Source organism: Anguilla rostrata, chromosome 2 (assembly GCF_018555375.3).
Source record: "Anguilla rostrata isolate EN2019 chromosome 2, ASM1855537v3, whole genome shotgun sequence".
In the NCBI taxonomy this organism is placed as follows: Eukaryota; Metazoa; Chordata; class Actinopteri; order Anguilliformes; family Anguillidae; genus Anguilla; species Anguilla rostrata.
This window is the reverse complement of record NC_057934.1, coordinates 20,317,101-20,341,600: the sequence shown is the minus strand read 5'-3', so window position 1 is coordinate 20,341,600 and position 24,500 is coordinate 20,317,101. Positions and strand designations below refer to the sequence as shown.

The following is a 24,500-nucleotide window of genomic DNA, read 5'->3' as shown; positions in this document are numbered from 1 at the left end:
AGAATGTGGTCAACACAGGTTTCAGGCCAGGTGTACCTGTGTGGTGTAGCATTAGTTGACTGTTATACTTAATTTTGTATGATAAATATGGTACTTAAGACATTTCAGTTAATAAATAAATTCATTAATTCATTACCACAGGATCTGAAGATGCACTCCATGACTGAATGCATTTCCTTCTCCTAGCCTCTTTGCCCTCTGGTGCCCTAAGTGGGAAATGTTTGTTACTATAGTAGCCACTTTGCCCGTCAGGGCAGTAATGAACCCAATTCACCTTGAAGACAGATTGTGCTGCTGCTTTCTGTCTGTTTTGAAGTATAAACACACAAACCACAGCTGAGTGGTTTGATGAGTACTGCAACATGTTTCTTATATTTCTGATGGATGTTGGCAGCCTCATTTATTAGACTACACAAGTTTCTAACCTGTTTTCCTCACCTCATAATACATTTGTCCCACTTTTCATATTGCTAATGCAACATCAGTATGCTGTATTAGTGAGTGCTTTTCAGCACATTGTCAAGTTCCTTGGTCTGAAAGCATTCTTCCTTCACCCCATGTAAGCAAGATTGGTTTGAGTGCACCAGTTAAATGGAAGAGGAAATGCATGTACATATGAGTGTCATGCATGCTGGGAAATAAATGTTAATTTACAGACACAGCAAACAATTTGTCTTGTGTAAAAGATAATGGAATGCCTATCTACAAAACATTACTTTTGTCCTCTTTCATTAAGGGCAACGACACATTAATGTTGTTAATTATTTTTTTTTTTACACTTCATGTTATTTTATTTATTTCTTTATTTATTTATTTGTAGCAACTTAATGCAGAACTTTTAATTTGTATTCATTTTTATTTTTCATGTAATGAATCATCTTTTCCCTGCATGAATAATAAAATGTCCTCAATTACATCCTCCTCCACAGCAAACCCTCCTGAAGAGATGACTCTGGCCTCTCTGCTTTAATAAATATGCAGAGGGAATGTTCCAGAGATGCGCCTGGCCAGCGTTTTTTGCGTCTCTCCTCCTTTTTCATGTTTAATATTTGTTGACACTCTAGAAAGTGGCGGAGGAAATGACCCTGGCGGTCCGAAGCGCTGTCTGAACAGGGTCGTCCAAACGTTCTGTTCCACACTAATGAGCTCCTCTCTCCCTCCGAAACCGCTCTCACGTCACTTTTCTCTGGGAAAGAAATGGAACAAAATGGTAAAAATGAATAGATAAAAACAAATGCAGCGGCTTCTATACGGTACCCTGCATCGTTAGCGTTGCGTTAGCTCAGCACAAGAGGCGGGACGTGTGCGTAAATGAAGACGTGTGTGTGTGTGTATGTGTGTGTCTGTGTGTGTTTGTGTGTTTGTTTTCATGTGTACAATACATTGTTTTACATCACTGAATTTGATAACATCATTTAAATAATTTCAGAAACCCACACAAAACTACAGCGCACAGTATAGGTTTCAAATAACATGTTTTGCCAGCTAAACTGCAGAAGTTGTCATCTTCAGGCCATCATGTTGACACCCCAGCTGCGCAAGAGATAATTAACCGACTGTCTTGCTATACGCTGTAATCCCTGATTAGTTGACTTTACTGGAAAATTGTGCAGAAACCAATTGCCTAAAGCCATTTAAGTTTGTACAAGTGGTGCAACATAACTAGTTACTGTAAGTAGTATGTACTTACAGTCTAAATTGAATAGAGTCAACAATCACGTTCAATACATCAAATATTAGTAAACACTACTCAAAATCATTAGTTTGCATAAATAATTTATTTCCTTCTCCACTGTTGGGAAAATGTTAAAATCGCAGCACCTTCCAGGCAACAAATAAGCAGAAAGTTGTATGTAATTCATTTTCACATGCCACTCACAGGCTGCCACACCCCCTGGGACACTGCGCTGTCCACTGAGGCCACGTCTCCACTTCTCACACCATTGTAATGACATAGTTCTGGTGAGATTTGTGTCTCCACTGCACTAAGCACTTCAGCAAATATGAATTTACCATTAGAAGATTAGGCCACCACTCGGGTGGATTGCAATGTTACAATATTAGTTTTAAAAACTAAAACTACTACAAACATTGAGGATTAGTTTTACTTTCAACTGGCTGTGGTCAGCAAAAGACAAAAAAGTTAACATTACTGCAAGCTTATTGGTCCATTTTCATGCTTAAGGAGCATTACTATATTTTTTACTGTAAATGTTGATTGCTGTAACGTTTCATCAACCATAAAGAACTCACACAAAGCCTATTGTAAATCTACAACCACATACTGCATACAGCATCAACTGCAAAGTGCTGTTCATAATACAGTAATATTGCCGTTAAAACTAGTAAAATTCCTAACAGTGTGAGTTTGACAATAAATAGATCTATAGGATAAATAGAACAAGTGACTTTCACACCCCAATCAGAAGTCAGTAGCCACAGTTCTTAAGGTTTGTAACCCTGCAGAAACATATTATATTGAGTCATCTCTGCCTAACATAATTACACTGAATATTTCACCTGAATATTGCAGACCACATGGTTTGATTTTGTAATGGGAACGATTTCCTCTAAGAATCAGAATCAGAATCACTTTTATTCGCCAAATGTATCATACAAACACACAGGAATTTGTCTTGGCAGATCAGCATAAGGCAAAAACAAGGACGCTGACACACTGAAACACCGTGGCTGCCATTTTGTGTGGGAGGCGTCACCATCATAACATAAAACATAAGTGATGGCCACTTAATTGTTTAATTAAAGACAAAATCTGGGCTTACAGTGTATTCTAAACACGGATGTCTCTTCTACAAAGCACACATTACACCGAAACATCCCACAAACCTACGTTTGCTATATTTCTTTTTCAGACACAAGCTTTAACCAAAGAGAATTAATAATGACTAGAGATCCATATCCACAGGAATAGAAGTCTCCCTTGTTCTGACAAATCCGGGTAGTGTTCCTCAGCAGTGCGGGCTGTTTTACCAGAAACCAGCCTGCGAAAACACTGAAATATTCTGCTGCCTTTAACTGTAGTAACAGGAGAAAGCCTTACATTTCAATTTTCTCTTTTTATTTGTCAAATATGAGGCGTGAGGTTTTATTTAAATGTTATTTACATTACGGAAAATCTACATCTACTCCTAACTGGCCTGTGGAACATACACAAACCTCAGCATCTCAGCAATGAAACCCTATTTTTGTGCTACCTACCTAGTTTTCGGCAGGTAGTCTAAAGCTGGGATACTCCCATCTAGCCCTAGCCAGTAGTTCTGCTGGTTTTGGTCATTCCTGTCTAAATTATGACTGATTTAGACCTGGGACACCCGGTGAGCGGGATCTCTGGCCTATCAGTGACATTAGTCAATCAATGAACAACAATCAAGTAGAAAAGAAAGTCTGTACTCCTGGCTACAATGTCTGAGTAGCAGTGTTTCTTAGGCCATTTGTTTGTGGGTCACTCTACTCCCATTCTTAATCCCTGCACTACACCCCAAATATGATTTTTAATGTTAATCAACAAGGTTATATTTCATTTTTAATTTCATTCCAGCAGCAAGTCACTTAACAGATTCTGTAAAACTGCAGAATGTATTCATTTGGAAAGAATCTGCTGTAATCCAGTTCTCAAATAGAATGTAAATTGAGGGAGAGATTGCGGGAGACCGTCTTTCTATGGCTCTTGACAGAAGTGACCACTGAAAGTAAATGGGGTTTCCAATAAAATTGCACTCTTGTTCTCTTGTTTTTGATTTAACTCCTTATCTGGTCCCGTTGTTTTTAGCACAAGTGATTCTATTTGTTGGAAAACAAAAGTGCACCTTGCGTATAAAAAAATGTTTGGGTGACTTTGGGGGAAAAAATCTATTCAATTGCTGTTTCTTTCCTCAGACATACTTGATGGATGGAGGCAATTTTAAATTTTGGCTGTTTACCCATCCTGTGAAAGTGATGTATTAAAAAAATGAGTACTCGGAGGTACTGTTGAACCCTGAAAAAATTACATGCACTCCAAACTCCATGGTCCTCAGAACATTGAATTAAGGTGAACTGTAGGTCATCTTGAGCTTTGGCAAGTATTCAGAAACTCAAGCATACCTTGTAGGGCACAGCTGTAACTAGTTTCCTGGTTCTCACAGCGACATATGAGGTCATACCTCATCAGAAAGGTGTAACAATCTTATGAAAAATACGATTAAACAATTAGGCTCATCGGAAATTCCAGTTACCGTAAGTCCAGTCTGAGTTATTTGAAGTAGGTATTGAAGTAGCTGTATGTCCTTGTTGCATTATTTCAAGTTTGTTATGTATACCTGTAAGTCTGTGTAGAGTTATCTAAAGCTTGTCAAGGTGTGGTGCTTCTTGTCCTTTCTGTACACTTCAGCATCTTTGAAGTGAAGTCGTGCAGCTGGAGCTGTTAAATTGATATTGGCTGTTAATCATCCCAGCTCTCGGGCAGGTGGCCTAATTGGCCACAGAGGCAGCGTTAAAGCTCTGGAGAATACCTCCACTTTTGTTCAACAGCCCCGCCAATGGCTTTCAGGCAGCGCGCAACTTTCATTAAGCGCTCGCGTTTATGTCTGCCGCAGAGCTGGCTAATGACCGACAGGAGGGTAGAGAGGGAAGGGAGGGGGAGCAGGGTGGAGGTGAAGATTGAAAGCTGATGAACATTTGGTCGGAGGGACGGGGGGATGGGGGGGGGGGGGGAGGCCTCAGAAGAACTGCTGCGCTCCGCTTTCCTCCTCTAGCTCTGAGAAAGTCAGGGCTGCGCTCCGTCCTTGCAGCATTGATGCTAAGCTTGTGTTCATTTGTATCACAGTTATACCGCCGCTATTACATAGTAAATACACGTTGAATGCAAGGTGCTTATATGTAATATGTTGAGGGAGTGCTTCACTATGGGGAAGTGTTCCCCTTTTTTAAAATCTGTCCATCCATCTATCCTTCCATCTGCTGACTGCCGCAGCCCTACCTCAGACTTTTAATTGCTCAGTGCCGGGGGCTCTATGATCTTTGTTATTTAATAAAGCAATTCAAGGTCTATCGCCCCCTCAAGAGTGCTGAACCTCCACAGTGACCATAAAGCATTGAATCTACACAGAGCAGGGTCAAAGGTCAAGAGAGGAAAAGATAGCAAGGGGGTGGGGAGGGGGAGTATTCTTCGATTTCTGTCAGGACGAGACTGTCAGTTTCGATGGATTAACTAGTCAGGATTCAGCGGCTAAATCTTTGACCGACCATTCATGTAATGGATGTTTCCATGCTTAATTATTTGAAAATGATGGATGCTGCACTATATATAAACAGACATACAGGATCCATCATACAGAAGATAAATATAATGTGTAACATTTCTGTTATGTTTTTTTTTTTTCAAATTTCTTTACAGTAAAGAACCATTTTGTACCATTTCTGCACACATCATCTGAGGTAGAGAGGGAGAGAACTAGTGAGCCAATTAAGTTTTGCCAAGATTTTTCTATGCCACCAGGGAACTCACTACCCTTTGTGATAAGTCTCTACTCCTTACTGAACACAAAGGGTCGTGATCTCTCCATAGAGACAACTGAAGACAGCTCCTGCAGCACATTGTCTCTGCCATGGCACATGGACATAGGAGTTTGTATGGCATGGAAGGCAGACCACTCCTTAATGGTCCACCAGTGCACTTCCAGCAGCAAATTAGTTTTCCTACGAGGTCTACCAAGTATCAAGAAAGCCCACATTCACTTAGCTTCAGCCGTTTGGCAGCAGCAGGGTACCTGGTGTTAAGGCTGTTGGTGAAACAGACAGACAGACAGACAGACAGACATACAAACAAACAGACAGACAGATAGACAGATAGATAGATAGATAGATAGATAGATAGATAGATAGATAGATAGATAGATAGATAGATAGATAGATAGATAGATAGATAGATAGATAGATAATTTCTATATTAATTTGTATGTAGGTAGTTACTTATGGTAGATTAGAAAAAGGATTAACGTCATGGAAACGACAGGGGGATTTCAATCTAAACTGTTAGAACTTTTGAGAGAGAGAGAAAGCGAGAGAGAGAGAGACCCCAACAAGATGATTAATTTATTAATTGGTAGATAGGTAGACACAGAGGGTAGATCGCTATATTATATAGATAAAGAACAAAAGTCATGAAAACAACAGGGATTTAAATCTAGGCTGATGGGATTTTTTTTTTTTAGAGAGAGAGAAAGCGGGGGGGGGGGGGGGCGATAATGACAGGGAGAGGAGAGAATGACATAGCCATGGGGTGGCCCTGTCTTCATTATCACCTGCGGCAGGAAGCCGAAGCCTACCTTCCCGCCAGCCGGCCAGCGAGCGCTCTGCCTGCAACAAGTGAAAATGGCTTCCTGCGCTATGATTCCATCAGAACTGACAGCCTGTCCAAATGCCTCAAGTCCAGCAAAGTTACATCGCGCAACTCCTTTTCCCAACGGACAGATAATGCACATTGTGCCATCTACAAGCTTTCCTGCTCACAATAAGTCGCTGTGTCAATCTGCCTCCTCTGCTCACATAATTATTTCTAAAATGTTTTTCGGTTTTAAAGCACGGAAAACTGCGGCCTTTGCTTTACATAAAGATGATAGCGTCATATTAAACCATAGGTGTAAGGAACACCCAATACAATCTGACAAGCCTATATGTACAGACTAACCTTCCATATGAAAGTGTAGAAAATATCTGTGTGTACGCTGTGCCTCAACAATAACCACAATTGTCAAAATTGTATTACAGAGAATTTTCTTCTGCTAGATCTATTATAGAATTTACACAGGGCAAAAAACAAGAGAGGTGAAAAAGGTAGCAATGAGTGCAATGCATTTTGTCCTCAAAATGGTTGCTTTTCAAAATCTGAGTGCTACTGTGGTGGAGTATGGCATAGTATGTGACATCATCCCCCTTGAATATAACATTGCTGTGATTGGTTCTTGGAACTGGTTGATCTGGAGCTTCTGGTCCAGCGTGCCAGCCTAATTCTGGCTGTGTTCTGTTGATGGTGAAGGTCCTGGTGTGCTCCACTGCAATCCTCACCCACTTACCAAAAGCACATCAAACATTAAAAGCGAAGGGCATAAGGTTGCTCATGACACCACTCATTTGGTCATTCTTTTATTTAATTTCTTCAAGACAGCTCTAGCATTAGTGCATTCTGTGCCATTCTTCTGCTAGTCTGTAGCATATGGACTTATAACGACTGTAACTCCTTACTGCTGACTTCTTAGAAGGGATGCCCTGGGACACAAAGCGATATGGATTTGCCCCACTTTCAGCTGACGCAGCCACTATGGTCTGTGGAGAGAGAGAGAGAGAGAGAGAGAGAGAGAGAGAATGAGAGAGAGAGAGTGAGAGCGAGATAGAGAGAGAGAGAGAGAGAGAGAATGGGAGAGAGGGGAAATTAAAATGGTTTTAAATCCAGTTTTTACGTGCCCAAGGCCCTCCTGTCTGTTGGTGAGTCGTGAGTCTCCCCTGCACGCGTGTGCATGTGTGCTTGCACACGCGTGTGATGCTCTCAAACCCATGAGCACATGACACTAAGGGACAGGCCCAGCTGGTTTCTGCTGTCTCTCAGTTACTCGTTTCACCTCTCCACACCGCAGGCCCTGTGCTGTTTCATCCCCTGTGCTGCCTTACTGGTGACTCATTAACGCTGGGTGTGCTGGATGTAAATGTGAGACAGAAAATCCCCAGGAAAGGCTCTCGTGGTGGGAGAAAAAAGATGTTTAGCTTTTTAAATTTTTTAAATTTATTTTTATTTTTATTTTTTTTTATGAGTTCAAACCTAGCTCCCACCTTGGAAGCACAATACTTGATGATGCAGGATCTGCGATGCAAAAGCCAGTTCCCGCTTGTCAAGTGTTAATTGAACTCCAGCAGAGTTTATATGAGTCCAATATGGGCCATATGTTCACCATAAGAGTTAATTTAACACTGAACATTTTGCTGTGCTGGGTCTTCATTCTGGGCTGTTTCAGTTCATTTGTGGACAACCTCTGAACTAATTGTCCACAAGACCACTGACAGACCTCTGTTTTTTTTCTGATTACATCGTACAGCAGCTGGCCACTGACTAATTGCCTTGACAGGAAAGGGCTGATAGTCAGTGGAGTGCTGGTAGGATCCTGGTCAAGTCTTTGGCATAGGATTTAGGTGGTTTACACCCAGCTCATTGGTCAGAGACAGAGAATATAACATGTGAGAGGAGTACATTGCATCAAAAGTGAGTGAGGTGTGATTTGCTGTATCTTCACTGTGGACTAGAATAACTATTAAAATGTATTCTCTAAGTAATGATTGATATATGTGTGTTCAGACAGCTATTTTGTGCTGCAGCTACAAGAAGAAAATGACTATGTACTGTCTGATTGCCCCAATGCGCACTTAAGTACAGTGTGGAGCTTGGTGGTTTCATAACATTGTTCAAAGCCTGTGGCCACCTAGTGGTTAAAACCACACATTGCAGCACTGGACTCTCTTTTCTCAGATTTATTTATTTATTTTATTTTTTTTGAGTGGCCGTTTGTATGTGCAAATCTGACTCACTGTGTGTGTGTGTGTGTGAGGGAGAGAGAAGAGGATGGACACAAAGACAGACTAATTCATGGAATGGAAAAGCGGTGCTCATTTTTTAATAATAATTGCCACTATAAAGGCATTAATAGAGTTCACATCAAAAATAAAGCTGTCAAGGGTAATTAAATGATAAGATGTAATGGTAGAGACGGGGTACTTCTGCAGTGCTGGGAAATGAAGAGTGGGATCGTGTGTGCACGTGCTTGTGTGCACATGTGCGCACGCATGTGGAAACAGACATATCTGCTAAATGGTCCATACCACTAAATTCAGCATCACACAGCTTTATGTTAATAAAGACCTCCCTTAGGGATGTATATTTATAATGTATCCAATGTAGAACATGCATATTGAGTCATTTCTCTGTGAATTCGGACCTGATTCGATTATGACATAGTTTCAGTAATGGTTGTTTTCATAGTTTATATAGTAACTACTTTCATGACAGTTCAGCACTTAGTATTTATTAAAGATTAGAGTATCCATTAAAGATGTTCTGGCTAAATAACCAAATGTTATGACACACTGTCTGCTTAATAAAATCCTGTCAGTGTGCTATTGTAAACCTGATATATATCCTGACTCCAAATTTTCTTTAGCTAATTAGAAGTAATATTTGAGGTGTTTAGGATGCTAAGCCTGTTCTTATTAAAGTTTAAATAAACAGACTAGCTTTCCTCTGTCTGAGGGGGGATTGCTATATAGAATGTTCGTGGAAGAAAATGCCAGATTTAATATGAGTAATGACAATGTGCTATCAGCACAAAGGAGAGAGAGGCTGCCTGTTTCAGCCCTGGCTAGAGATGCCAGACCTCGCCAGATGGTTCTCAGACCACTTTGGGGGATGGGGGGGGGGGGTTTACAAAGTCTTGCTGAGGGTAATGGAAGGGCTTGTAAGTTGCTGCAGTCAGGAGATTTCTCTACAAGTGTTACTCAGACAGATCCATTTTTCTGAGTTTGGTTGCTTGGATTGTGCTACATAATCTCATCACTGCAGTGTGTGTGTGTGTGTGTGTGTGTGTGTGCATATACTACAAAGCCTTCTGACTATAGAACCTGACAGATGTTATGCATCTATGTTAATATTCACACAAGTCTATATTGTACTATTACTGTATCTATATGCTATAGGCAAACAATATAAGAGAGATAAGAATGATTTCACAAGAAAAAAGAAAAAGAAAATAACATAATGCCTCTCCATGTCTTGGTCAGTTAAGGCCATGAAAACAAGGTGTGTGGATTATTTAGCCAATCAGTGACTTAAAGGAGCCACTGGTGCTGAGAACACCCCGAAAGCCAGCCGATACTGTGGCCACTGGCAACAGCACGCTGGGTCATAGGCCCACCCATTTTTTGATTTGTGCACCCAGAAATCACTGGTCTCCCCCCAGTCCGTGACCTCAGTCACGGCACCCACCCCTTTCCCCCAACCCCACAACCCACAACCCACAATCTCTCCTGGGTTCATCCTAAAACGTCTCTGGTATACCTGTGATTGGAACTCTGACACCTGCTACTGACAGCTGACTGTGATCTAAGGTGTCAAGTATTATTATAGTAATGGCTATGCACATAGTTGTCATCTTCATTATCAATGTGACTCTGGTTGCTTGGAAATAGTATTTTTTTTTTTTTTTCTTGTCACATGCTGAATTATGTCGCATGCTGAGTTATCTCATTTTCCTGACTGAATTCGTCAAATGAGACCGTTTTCTCCCTGTTTCCTGCAGGAGAAGGGAAACATTGGAGTCGTGTTCAACGTGGGGACGGACGACATTAACATCGAAGAGACCGCAAAGTTTGTAAATGACGGAAAGTACCATATCGTGAGATTTACGAGGAGTGGTGGTAATGCCACGCTACAGGTGGACGACCTGCCTGTCATTGAGCGATACCCCGCAGGTAGGAAACCAGCTCCATTTTGCCGGAGTTTACCCTGTTTTACAGCCCTGAAGTTATTTGTTTGTTTTTTTTTATATCAAAGAAAAAATACAGAATTAGAATGTTAGTGATGTCAGGAAGGAACAGAACTACCTAAAACTGTGTGGAAAGGAAAAATTAGCATTGTGTGCAGGAATGTTTTGTTCTTGACTCTGTGTTTTTATCCCCGGTATACTTTATAATGTCAGTGAAATGACAGTGATGTTATTATATAAACCAAGGCTCAGAGTTTTTGAGTTATTGAACTGGAGAGCGTTTTACCTGCTGAAAGGCTTGACAACTGCTTCAGAATTTCAGAAATGGGTAATATATTTGTATTTCTGTTTTATTTTATTAAAATGCAAACATGTACATTCTCGTCTACAGCAATAGTCACACATACTATATGCACTGGTACTGTATATATAAAAATTCTGCAAGTACCACAGCATCCCCACCATTGACCTATAATGTATTGTGCAAGTTATTGTACACAAACACACACACACACACACACACACACACACACACCTCACTTCTTCATAGTTCTTCCTGTCCATGATTCACTGTAGCTGACATGGTATATCCAACACTTTAAAATCCCCCCTCAAAAAAAAAATAAAAATAAATAGAAATAAAAAATAAAATAAAGTAAATGTATCCAAAACATCAATGTTGATTGATTTACGTTTAGATTTTAATCCCTTTAGTAATCAAGAGGCAGTCTGTGAGGTGAACTAATAACAACATGCTGCTAATCCCAGATTAGATGTTAAGTGGAAAATTAAGTTCCCAGGCAAAACATAATAATAAAAAAATCAAACCCCCCTCTATCAAATCCCACTGCAAACATTTACAATTAGAGCAGAGTAGATCCATCTGAGCATGCTCTGAGCAGCCTGCTCAGTCGCTCATAGAATTCTTAATGTGAACATCGACCAAAAAAACGCTGAATGCATTATGTAATGCATTATGGACATAGACTAAACAACACTGAATGCATTATGTTAATGGACACTAATTAGCAATTAATACCATGTTTCCATTTGTGTAAGCATTAGCCGACTATTAATGATGACTCATTAAGTGGTGAGAACACATGCGTTTTCACGGTAGCCGAAAGTGCTTTCAGCCTTTTGGTTTTGTTACGCATATTAAGTAAAGATGATTTCTCAGATATTTTGCATTTTATAGCTGTGAATGAAGAATATATTAGAGTGAATGCAGAGCAATGTTGCTGCTCTATGTGTGGAATGATCTTCTGCAAGCTCATGCCAAAATACAATTGATTAGTATATTGCAAAATACATTACTTAGATAAAAAGAAAAAGTATGTATTTAGGAATATATGAGAATGTACACAAAGCTTACGTTTAATATGTGAAAAATATTATGATAATCGCTCCCTTTTCATGACACTAGGTCTTGAAATATATTATAACATGATGCGTGTCACAGGAGAGCTATTATCTGTGACTATTTTTTTTTTTAACATGACCTCAGAGGTATTCCATAGTGTCAGGCCTGAAATGACCTTTTAAGAGGAGGATGTCTCCTAACTTATGTTGAAAAACAGATCAATTTGCTGTGAGCACATTGTGTTCATGGGAAATTGATTGACATGGCCTCTTACGGATGAGGCTGAGATAAACCCACTAAAATTTAAATTTAAATTGTTACAAGGGTGTGAACCAAAGATAAGAGCGGCAAATTATAATGCATTCATTAATGACACTTCTCGCTAAAAAATAGATGAGTATTGATTGTGATATTACATGTTCCTGCTGCAGAGAATAAAATACAGCTTGTTTATGCACTAATGAAAACATGTGAACTCAAACGCAAAAACACAAAACACAAAAGAAGGTGAACTATGCAATAAAGTTGAATTCTGATGGACAGTAACTTCCAGTGAGCTTTTAATACCTAAGTCTAAAAAAAGGTCAGTGGTTAAGAGCTAGTCATCTGTGCTTGTTAATTTATTATAAAAAGCTCATTGAATCCATTGAAAGGTTTTATGCTATTCACCAAAAAAGCTCAGCTTTTAAATAAGTCCACTTAGCAATTCAGCATTGATTTAAGTCTAACAGTGTATTTTAGCCCTGTTGTGTTTATATTGTTAGAGACTATATGAGAGTATCACACATGTAAGTGGTGTACACACACACAAACAGACCCAACACATGCACATGCACATGAACACACACACACACATGAGTGGTGTGGACATGCACATGCATACACACACATGCGTGCGCACATGCAAACAGATGCACGCACATGCACACATACACACACTGCCAAATGCATGACTCATGACATGAAATTGCACAACACACAGTCTTTCAAATATGCACATAATCTGGCGCACACAAACTGCCAGTGTGCTGAATGTTGCAGTGAGCCTGTTACTTGCAGCAGTGTTGCTCTCACGCACGGTTTTTTTTTGAATGGAACAAACTTGCAGGCGTGCAAACAGGGAACGGCAGAGAGCGCTGCTCAGCAGTGAGAGACCATCTCCACCTCTCTCTCTCTCTCTCTCTCTCTCTCTCTCTCTCTTTCTCTATGTCTCTCTCTGTATCTCTCTCTCTCTCCCGCTCTCTCTCTCTTTCTCTCTCTCTCTGCCTCGCTCTGTCTCTGTCTGCCACTCCATCCATTTATCTGTAACTTTCCAGTGAGTTTGATGGGAGCGTGTGCAGGGGAAGGGAGGCATTTTTGGGGGTTATCTTTCGCACCGCCCTTTTGGTGACCCTCTTACAGAATAGAAAGGAACGAGTCTTAACCGATTTTAGAGACACTCACCCCCCCCACTCCCTCAGCACAACACCCTCATCTTTAAGGAAATCTAGTTTATATGCAGACTGTTCGTTTTCACTCAGCACCATTACCTGAGGCATATACCGTATTTACATAACAACCAAATCCCACCCTTGTCTAATCGGAGGCATGCGCATCAATACCGTACGTTTACTTTCAGAAAAGAGAAATTGTAATGCTTTTCAGGCTAGCTGACGCAGTGCATGGATTGCACTCGGGAGATGACTGCTCTAATTAAACTTGCGGGGGTGGGGTTGTTCAGTTACTCAGTGACATGTTAAGTTGTAATTATACTGAGACTGTTACGAACACAACGCATATTTTCAGGAATGAAAATGCACAAAGAGCAGAAAGAAAATGAACTAGAGTAAAATGCACTACTTGTTTGCGGTGTATTGGTAATTACCTCAATTATATTTTATGGGCTGATGTAAAGTATCATTTCTGCAGGCTTTACACTCCTTAACATGGCAGGAAGATCTTGTTTCTGGTTGATATAAATATCTTTATTCTTGATGCTTTTGTCAACGCCTTCACAGTGTACTCGCTGGTCCTTGCTGCAGGATTCTGGCCTGGATTCAATTGCCATTTATGAATTATGAGATCCAAATTAATGAAATTACATTTTTTTTTTTCTTCTTCTTCTTCACAGACACAGTTTGGCAGCATAATTTTACTGATTGTTGAAGTATTTATACATTTATACATTTTTAACTTCAAAGTTAAAAACAGATGTCGATTGAATGCAGGCCACTGTGTGCCTGAATTCCTGTTTCATTTTCTTCGCTGTCGATTATAAAATTCTCCCTGGAGGTTTATGCCCTGAACATGCTGTTGGTTTTTTGTAGCCTGCAAAGTAATGTGTTTTCCATAGGGAAGAGGACAGCTAATAAGTTATAAATGTCTCATTTTATTTCTTTAATCATTTTTGCTTTATTCTAAATCACTAACTGGGTGTATGTATTGTGTAAAACATTAAATTTAAAAAAGAGTATATGAGAAATGTATAACTAGAATAAAAAAATGCCAAAAAACCAAAGAAAAAAGTGAAAATGTAATGAATATTATTTTGAAAAGATATGACATTGATATGTTTAAACTTGTGGTTTGGCTTGGTTTATAGCTTAACTTTATAGCTTATCTTTTTTCTTTTTGTCTTTGTTTAACCTAGATGAAGGTTCAACATTCTAATTCTCAATTAATGTAGAAATAATTTGTTTGCTAAAATAATTAAAAATTAAATGATTGAGTGAAAGGTTTGATCAATGAAATGTTTTAGGTAGCTTTGTTTTTTAAACTTCCAAAACTTACAAAAACTCTTGTGACAGTTGTTATAGCTCAGGCATTAAGTATTAACATTTAACCTTTGACCTTACAGATTTTAACCAATGAAATGTCTCTTTAAACTTTAAAGGCAACAATGATAACGAACGCCTGGCGATTGCTAGACAGCGAATCCCATATCGGATTGGTCGAGTAGTTGACGAATGGCTACTCGACAAAGGTAAAAAACATTGATTAAAACTTCAAATAAAAATAATTTGAACATAACCAAGTAACAGTTTGTACCACTAATAAACTTCAAAAATATAAATTCCCAGTAATACCAAATAAAAGGAAAGTAAAAAAAAAAACAGCAAAATGTAGTTTGAAATATTTGCATATATATATATTGTGTCATAGTGTGTTCATATATTTTATGGAAGTGACATATGTTTAGTGTTTCCTGTTAACCTCAGGTTAAAGGGACTGTAAACATAACTATAACACAGTCTTCTGTAGTAATATTAGTACTGTTAACAAAAATATCGATAAATGATTTTTAGTGTTGTTTTATCTTTCTGTAAACAACTAAATGGTCAATTTAAAAAATGTCCAAGTAGCAAATGATATGAATATTATAGCACATTATATATTTATTTGCATATATATGTCACGTATATCTGTGATTTTTTGTGCTTTTACTATGAATTATTGAAAAACGCTGTTAAAATTCATAACAGTTATAAATAGAGTGCAATATAATTTGGCAAATGAAGTGGAGTCCCTTTAACAAATATTGCAAATATACATAAGGAAATGAAAACCTTTTTCTTTCTTTAATTAAAACACTGATTTTGGTGCATGTTTTATTACTTGTATGCTAAAAAAGAAATTTATGCTGTATCACCAATGAAAAATGGTGATTTCTTTTGTAGGTTTGCTTTTGTAATGTTGCATTTTAATGGATTTAATGCCCTGAATGAATCATTTGTCTTGTGCTACATACTCAAGTCATCTTTACATGTGAATCACCTCTTCAATTATTCCTGTCCTTGCTGAAAGGCAATCAGAAATGGAATCAGAAATGAGTTCTGGAGCAGGCCAAACTGACTCACTTACAACTGAAACATACATTTAAATAAACATCCTGCCAGCTTGCTTTCCGATAGGATATATTGTATCTTCCTGCATTGCGGCTGGACTATAGCATAGCATTTAGTTCAGAACAGTGGAACTCAGTTACTTCAACTGAGTATCATTTAAAATGAATAACTTCATGTTGCACGTACAGTAGTAGCATTTGCATTTCACCCCTTATTCTAGATGAGGTAAAAACATCCTTTAATTTCTCTTGATCGCTGAATGTTGATCTTAAGGAATAAAATCAGAAAGAAATGCAAAGCTCAAATAAATAGGTGAATAAATTAATTATTACTTGAGTAATAATTATAAAAGCAGAAGGATTCATGAACATCTTAATGGGCGAAGCTACCAGATACTGCTAATCAGTTTATTATGTTAAACAGACAAAAAATTGTACAATCCTTGCTACTGATTACTTCACTCATAAAACAAGAACAAACATGTCACATTTATTAAACAATTTTACATCAGCATTTCTCTTACTGGATAGGATTGATTGCATTAATTGAACATTAGAGCGCTCTTTGGGAAAGAGGGTGCTTGTGCTAATGGACTATTATTACTGCTAGATGTAGTGGAAATAGCATATGAATTTGTTTTGATCAATATACACAGGCACATGCACTCACACCAACATAAAAAATGCATTTTTAATGGCAGCTGTCATAAGAGGATTACAATGAAAAGAAATCAAAAGATATTTTTGATGCTCTTGTTCTGCACTGGCTATGTGTGATGTCAAAGAAAACATATGTCATTAATCATATTAAAAAAAACCTTCCTGTTGTCTCATAAACCCAAAACCTGTAATTAGCTTTCTGTGTACTTTCTTTCGATTAAAATTTGGACAGAACTCCAAAGGAACACATTTATTTTCCTCCAAATACTTATGTTTTTACATTTATTTTTTTAAATGGACTTGATTGCCCTTTTAGCAAAGCCGCTATGACAAGGATACAGTGCATTTCTATTTCCTTTATTTAATCTGCATTTCATTGGCATCCCATCATCGTGAACGCGATAAATTAACGCCGCTGCCGTCGCCACGGCGGTGGCAGCGGCGGGAGATTTATCGCCCTCGTCGGCCGCCCGGCGAATAATCACGCCGTGATTATTCTGTCCGAGGCCCCTTCTGTGCCGGGCGTAGCAGGGCAATTCACCGCTCTGGTTTGTTTGCGACGTTGTCTCCCGCAGGGCGCCAGCTCACTATCTTCAACAGTCAAACCACCATTAAAATCGGGGGCAAGGACCGCACCCGCCCCTTCCAGGGCCAGCTGTCCGGCCTCTACTACAATGGGCTGAAGGTGCTCAACATGGCCGTGGAGGGGGACCCCAATGTCCGGGTGGAAGGCAGCGTCCGCCTGGTGGGCGACCCGCCCTCGTCCATCACCCCTCACTCCAGCGCCACCGCCAACCGCTCCGAGACGTCCACCTCCATCACCGAGATCACCACCACCACCGCCTCCAACCGCCGCACCAAGCAGCCTGGCCCCCGGGAACCTCAGCAGGTCAGACAGACCCGCTGTTTTTCTTTTTGAGGGGGAAGGGGGAGGAGGAGAGGCTGTGTTCTAAATATTGGGCCTGATTTACCAAGACCTTTAGCATGCGCAAAACCTGCAACAGCACACAAAACTAATAACACAACCAGTGATTGCTGCAAAACAAATACCATGACAAATCAGTGGTCATGTTATTGGTTTTCAAAAAGGTATTGCACATGCTTAAGTTCTTAGTAAATCCCACTGTGCATTTTGCCCTTTCAGTCACACATCTACAATAGGTGAGGTTTCTTTTTCATGCACAGTACTCTCCATGTCAGAGGTCACAGGAATGAGTGAAAAGCATTGTGTTAGAAATGAATGAATAATGAGTACCTCTTGCTAAAACCACTGACTCAAGATTATGGACACAGGGCATGGGTTGAGATTGAAGGGTTGGAGAATCTTGGTTATTTCTTCATGTTCCATAATTCACACGAACTTCAGTTAAGTCGGTTAAGATATCAAGGCAATGCAGAGCATACAATAAAATAATAATAATAAATAAACAAATCAAAGGCTTCTTGTAGAAGTGGCTTACGTGGCATGTTAAAGGGTGGTTTACATCCATCCAAAGCTCATTTGATCGGGTTTCATTTCAAATATTAATTCAGAACAATAAAGTTCAGTTCCAAATTCAGTACATATGCTTGTTAGTAACAGCAAGGTAAGTTAAGTGTGGTTTTCTTGGTGAACAGCCTTAGGGGTACTTCAATACAATCTTTATCTCTGCATCTCCTTCCTGTCCTTTTGGATTTTTGTCTTCATCCTCCTATGAAATTGTCATTTATTTAGTTTTCATTTAGCCTATTTATTTTGATCTTGCTCAGATGAGATTTCCAAATGCAGGTAAGTGCAGTCATATGAAACTGAAGTGTTGGAAGTATTGGATGATTGGAAACACATTTCTTTTCCTGTCAAGGCCGTTTGTGTCTGCTGCAACAGGACATACATCTTACCATTCTGTTTGGCCTGTGTTCCATATATGTGTTCACCTTTTCCTTTGAGTTGACCTTTAATGTATTGTTGTTGCTGAGGTTAGGAGTCAAATGCATCTTGTGGTTAATCATATCTTAGTAAGCATGTACAATAATACCTCGGTGTCAGTGCCAAACCGGAAAAAAGATCTCTGTGTACAGAAATGGAGACACATGGACTCATTACAGGCTGTGTCAGGTCACTTGTAATGACCCTGGGAGTGCTGGGGATGGGTCTTATTCCATATGCTTGCTGATTATGAAGTGCAGTACTATATGTGCTGGGTTTATTGTAAGGTATGACCCAAATGCAATGATGTACTGATGAATAGATCATATTACAGACAGGGCTATGTGAGTAAGTGAGTGAGTGAGTGAGGAAGTGCTTCAGAACCTGGCTGCTCTCTCTCTCTCAGTCTCTTGCTGTGTGTGTGTTTGTGTGAGTAATGAGATACTTTTTTTGCATTTATGAAGGTCACCATCTACAGTTGTTCAAGTTTAAGCACAACTGCTCATCTCTGTTTAAGCTTTTCTCTTTTCACACTGGGAGAAATCCCCGACTTTATGGAAGAGGCTCATTTGTGCGCGTGCGCGTGTGTGTGTGAGCGTGCGTGTGTGTGTCCAGTTTAGTTTAAATTGACTGCTCTACCATCACTTTTTTAAAAATTAATCACAGTGTAACAATACCTTGAACTCCATTGGAAATGCATACACACAATAATAATAATAATAATAATAATAAAACTGTTAAGTGCATTTTTGAAAGCGCCCAAACATAGCAACCTGAAGCTTTCAGCACAAATTTGACCAATACTTGTAGGCTAAACATAATTTTCACTCAACAATTACTTTTAACATATTGTCAATGCAAAGCAATTTAAAGCCTGTTCTCATGTTCTCTTTACTAACTGTGTTCAGAAATGCTAATGTTAGCTATTAACTGTATTTATTGTGCGACTGGCAGTTCGGATCGTGTGCTAAACTGTTTATTTTTTGTTTATTGTTTATTTGTGGCATATTGTGGATATTAGAATATTCCATTATTGGTTCTTTGCATGTTTGACTATGGTTAGCAAAGGGTTGGTTTGTGTGCAAGTTGGCTAGCTAATTGTATAATCAAGGGTGATTTTTTATGGTGGTTACTTAGCAATCAAGTCTGTGAGTTTGTTTCCAGCAGCAGAAGTAGTTCTCTGTCGCTGTCACTGTTTATTCAACTGCAAATGTTACTTAAAGGCATACTATGCAGGATTTTTGACTTGAAAATAGTATAAAATAACCAGTCATATCAATGATGCACTGGCAATCTATGTCTTTTTGTACAGTTGTACAGTTTTTAAATTATTTGTGTATGTCCCATTAGTGGTCCCAACTGGACAGTACAGCCAGATGTCCGGTCTGAGTAATTTGTGGGAGAAATTCAATGGTTGTTTCTAACGTATTTGCATGTCAGTGACTCGGTTGAGTACTCTAGGACAAGTAGGCAGGGTGGTAGTTAGAGGAGGAGGCTTCTTTGATTGTAAACACAGGATAAACAATCCTGCAAAGTATGCCTTTAATATGCACCTGTTTTACAAGTACATAATGCCATCTGTGATCCATGTCATTGTATAGCCATAGTGAAGCAAGAAACTGTGGAAAATATGTATATAATTTTCTGTTTCAAATTTAAACAGTTAACAGTTTGTTATTTCCCCCAACAATGTTGATGTCAAATCAGTGCTTTATTCACATATGCATACATAGGTGCATGTATACATGTCAGCATGTGTTTATGTCTGTGTATGTATGCACATACACAGCATTTGTATGTGTGTGCATGTGCATTTGATTATTTTCTTGGGCGACAGTGTAGCACAGTGGGTAAGGAACTGGGCTTTTAACCAAAAGGTCATAGGTGCAATTCCTGGATAGGACACTGCCATTGTACCCTTGAGCAAGGTACTTAACCTGCATTGCTTCAGTATATATCCAGCTGTATAAATGGATACAATGTAAAATGCTATGTAAAAAGTTGTGTAAGTCACTCTGGATAAGAGCGTCTGCTAAATGCCTGTAATGTAATGTCCTCTTTGAACAGCTGCAGTTGAATCGGATGCTTACTGCTTAAGAACAACTTGCATGAAGCATATTATTTGCCCAGGGTGTTTATGTGAATGGGGAAGGGGAAACAAAGGAAAGAAAAAATAGGGGAAAAGCAAAGGATTCAGTGCAGACCAAATGCCATACTGCAGGCTGATATGAGTATGTCACACTGGCCACAGGTAGGAGGGTAGACATGGAGCAGGGTGAAGAACTGCGTATCACGTTCGTCCTGGATAAGGTTTGATGGTGGAATGTGTTCCATGCTCTCTCATGCAAATGAGGTACTGGAACAGCAACTGGTCAAAATGATATATGATATGGCTCGTTTTCGCTTGAGCTGAATCGGGCTGCATTTTAATTGATGAGGCAGGATTCGTGTTTCCAACTGGCTGGAAGGACAGGCTGCATCTGTAGGAATAATTTAAAAAAAAACACTGGTTATCCATTTTTGCTGAGCTGTTCAAACACATTATCCCCTTTCTAAATTTCATGCATATACAGTGAGCTCCATAATGTATGGGGCAAATACATATTTATTTGGCTCTGTACTCCACAATTTTGTAATCAGATCAAATTTGTAATCAAACAGTTCACATGTGGTGTGGTTAAAGTTGAGATTCTCAGCTTTTACCAAAGGGTAGTTTTATACATTTTGGTTTCATCATTTTTTATACATACCCCCCCACCCCACCCCCTCATTTCAGAGCACCATAACTTTTGGGACAAATGGCTGCATGGGGGTTTGTGATTAGTCAGGTGTGTTCAGTTTCTTCCTTAGTGCAGATATAAGTGAGCTTTCAGTATTTAGTCTTGCTTGGCTTTCGATTGCCTTTTGGAATCTGTTATTGGCATTTGTCAACATGAGAACCAGAATAATGAAAGTCAGGGAAGCCATTATGAGGCTGAGAAATAAGAGGGAAAAAACAGTCAAAGCCATGTCAAAACGTCAAGCTGCTATATACAATATAGCAGTTTGACTGTTTGACATGGCTTTAACTGTTTTTTTCCCTCTTATTTCTCAGCCTCATAATGGCTTCCCTGTCTTTCATTATTCTTTATATACTTTCATACGTTCATTATATATATATATATACGTGTGTGTGTGTGGGTGTGTGTTTGTGTGTGTCCTGTCTTCTTCGCCTTCACACTCTGCCAAGACTACTCTATTTTTCATGATTTGCGCCCAAGAATTTCAGCATGCAAAATGGCCTTGGCTATGAAATTAGAAACTTAGATTCCGTTTAGTGCGCTGGAAATAATCTACCACTGTTGCCACGGGAACAAGGGCATAAGTTCTATCTAATACATGTGGGTTTCTTTGTGTTTCCTTTATTTATTCTCTAAAGAAGGCAGTGTTTTTATAATATCTGTGTAGCTGTAAAGTTTTCCTTCGGTACATTTTTTTCTCTCCGCGGACCAGCCACACAGTTTGGGCTCGTCTCACCACGTCTCACCAGCAGTGCTGTTAAACTCCAATGACTTCCTCTCAGTTGCTATGGCAATTGTTGCATTTCCTTGGCCCCTTTCCATTCCTGCACTGACTGACTCTGCACTGTGTCACTGAAATGCACTCTCTGGTGATTTTCTGGTCATGTCCTCAGTATAAAGTGCTTTATCAATTGATGCTTGATTGATTGGATTTGCTAAAATGGCTTCTTGATTTTTTGCACATGTATCACAATTATCCCAGCTTTGGTTCTGTAAACCAGAGCCTCTTATTTCTTGACTGCATTATACAGCCTTGAAGGGAGGGGGAGAGACCCTGGAGCTATCCCTGAATGTTTGTCCTTTCTGCACTTAGTCCGGCATACACATGAATGAGACAGCTATACACTGATTTCAGGGAGAGGTGTTGCTCTTTACCCTCTTGTCTCTTTTGCCCGCAGCTTGCTGATTGGGCAGGCCTATCACCCTCTGCATTCAATTAGCTCTGCCTTCCCCCCTACTTTATCTCAGTTTTGAGCACAGAGATCACCAGGGGTTTGTTGCTTTGACTGCTTATAAGAGAAGCAATTATTCCGTATGACCCCGGTTATACCGGTAGGTCGTTTGTGCTCAAAGAAGATGGCGGGAGAGGAGGGAGAAGCAAACCGCCATGCCGTAATGAAGCCCTGCCATGGCGAAAGCCATCCTGCTCTAATGGAGGGTCACTGTCACTCAGATTCTAATTCAGTCCAGTCTCTCTGGCCCTCCTGGTGCCCAGAGAGCAAAAGTATGGGATTATGGGCAGATTAACTTCAGATTAAACTTTCTCCCCTGGCCTAACTCTCCCCCCTGCTCTGACCTGCATTGGCATCCATCCATTTTGATAATGCACCTGTCCGATTTAATAACATAAAAATGTCTTCTTTGTTTTCAAGACTGTTGTGTTTGAGTTTTGACTAGACCAGTGGTGTGGCTGTGTCCCCTTTAAATGATTTAAGTGGCTATAACTTTTCATTTTATTCAACCAGGTAGGTCAACTGAGAACTCAGTTCTCATTTGCACAGTAATGAATCACAGTGGGCAGGGAGCACAATGGATTGCCTAGCCAATAAAGTGTATCCCTTCTGAGGTGTCGCAGGCATGACTAAATGAGAGCAGAGAAACAGGGTGAGAAGATTACAGAGCACTTCCCTCCACTGTCTCATTGCTTTGTTTTCACCAGAAAAGCAGTAATGTCATTTTTTTATCTTCCCTCTACACTGCCGTTTCCCTTTCAATAGCATAGGTGCTGGCAGAGTCTTTGCTGTGTCAGGAAAGCCGTCAGCATTTCAAATATTTCAAAAGCGCAATAAAAACGAAGGGAGCTAAAATGAAGTTCAGGCTTGAAACAAGCAAAGAAGCAAACCACTCATAGTTGTGTCATTGCACAGCAGCCTGTGGGTATTGCACCATGGGCTGGTAACAACGAAAAGTGAGAATGAATAATAAAAATGGAAATAATGGACGTTAGCGGTGTGAAAGGTATCGCCTCGGGGTGACCAGTTGGCTTCCCAGGATGTGTGGATGGCAACAGCTGATAAATGTGTACAGCGATCACAGGAATACAGGAGTGCAAGAGAGGATAGAAAGAAAGGAGAGAGAGAGAGGAGATAAAGGAGGGAGTCTGAAGTGGTCTGTAGCATCAAGATCTCAAAAAGAGGCTCCGAACACATAAATATGCTCCACTTCTTTTAATTCAAACAACATTTTGACCTGGAAGCTCATCGTGAGGTGTGCAAAGACCTTCCAGGTTGAAATATACACATAACAAAGACCTTCTAGCCTCTTTCTTGAGATCTTGATGTTAGAGACCCTTTTTGTCTCCAACACCAGACAAGATGGTGGATTGTTCATGTCACTCTTTTAAACTGCACTGAAGTAGTCCCTCACACGTAGTGCCCCGCTGTGACAGCTGGATACTATGCCAGGCTGCCCATTCCCATAGCTCCGCGCCCACCTGAACAGCTCAGATACACGCCCTTCTGAGAACTCCCATACTGAGAGAGAAAGGGTGAGGGAAGGTGAGCAGGGGTGACTCAGGTACAGGAGAAAATGTTTCGGCTGAAGAAACTTAAGTTCCTCCTCCTCCTCACCGGAGGCAGGGATTTCATCTAGGCACCTCTGTTCTGTAAGGTGCCTCTCAGACAGACACGTCTCTCACCGTACTTAGCCTGATCTGACACATCAGGCTTAATCAGAGGCTAACAGCAGAAGCACCTGTTCGCCGGCAGACTTCTCAAATAGGCTGAAGTGCGGTTCTGGAGTCATTCAGAGCTACATTTCCTGTCAGACACAACAGGACTCAATCCCTGTGTGCTGACGAAGGACAAAGATGAATGCGAGATGCTGTTTTAGCGACAGAGAGAGGAAGAGAGAGAAATTCAATCGCCTGCCATTGTTGTTGCTTAACAAGCATCCTCAACAATGCCACTTTGGCTCCCACCACAACCATCTTGTTTTTTTTTTGTTTGTTTGTTGTTTTTTTTGGTTCTGTTTCCTGCAGGAACATATTGTACAGATATACTGTACAGAACAAGTACTCACGCCCACATTTATGTACAGACATGCATACAAACACACACATGCGCACATGCACACACACAAACGCACACACTCACACATACACATACAAAAACATATACATGTATGTACAAACACACACACACACATGCAGTAGGTAGACACATAA

General features: G+C 39.9%; 1 protein-coding gene across 20 annotated transcripts in view; it reads left to right on the top strand.

Annotated features, from left to right (window-relative positions):
• nrxn1a (neurexin 1a) overlaps window positions 1-24,500 on the top strand; it is a 252,478-nt gene that overhangs the window by 205,986 nt on the left and 21,992 nt on the right. For 10 of the 20 annotated variants that reach the window (XM_064321133.1, XM_064321118.1, XM_064321114.1 and 7 more), the window contains 3 exons: window positions 10,338-10,509; window positions 14,759-14,848; window positions 16,945-17,258. In XM_064321133.1, the coding sequence (XP_064177203.1) occupies window positions 10,338-10,509; window positions 14,759-14,848; window positions 16,945-17,258 (576 nt within the window). The remainder of the gene's footprint in view (window positions 1-10,337; window positions 10,510-14,758; window positions 14,849-16,944; window positions 17,259-24,500) is intronic. The other 10 variants (XM_064321125.1, XM_064321124.1, XM_064321134.1 and 7 more) reach the window with 1 other exon arrangement.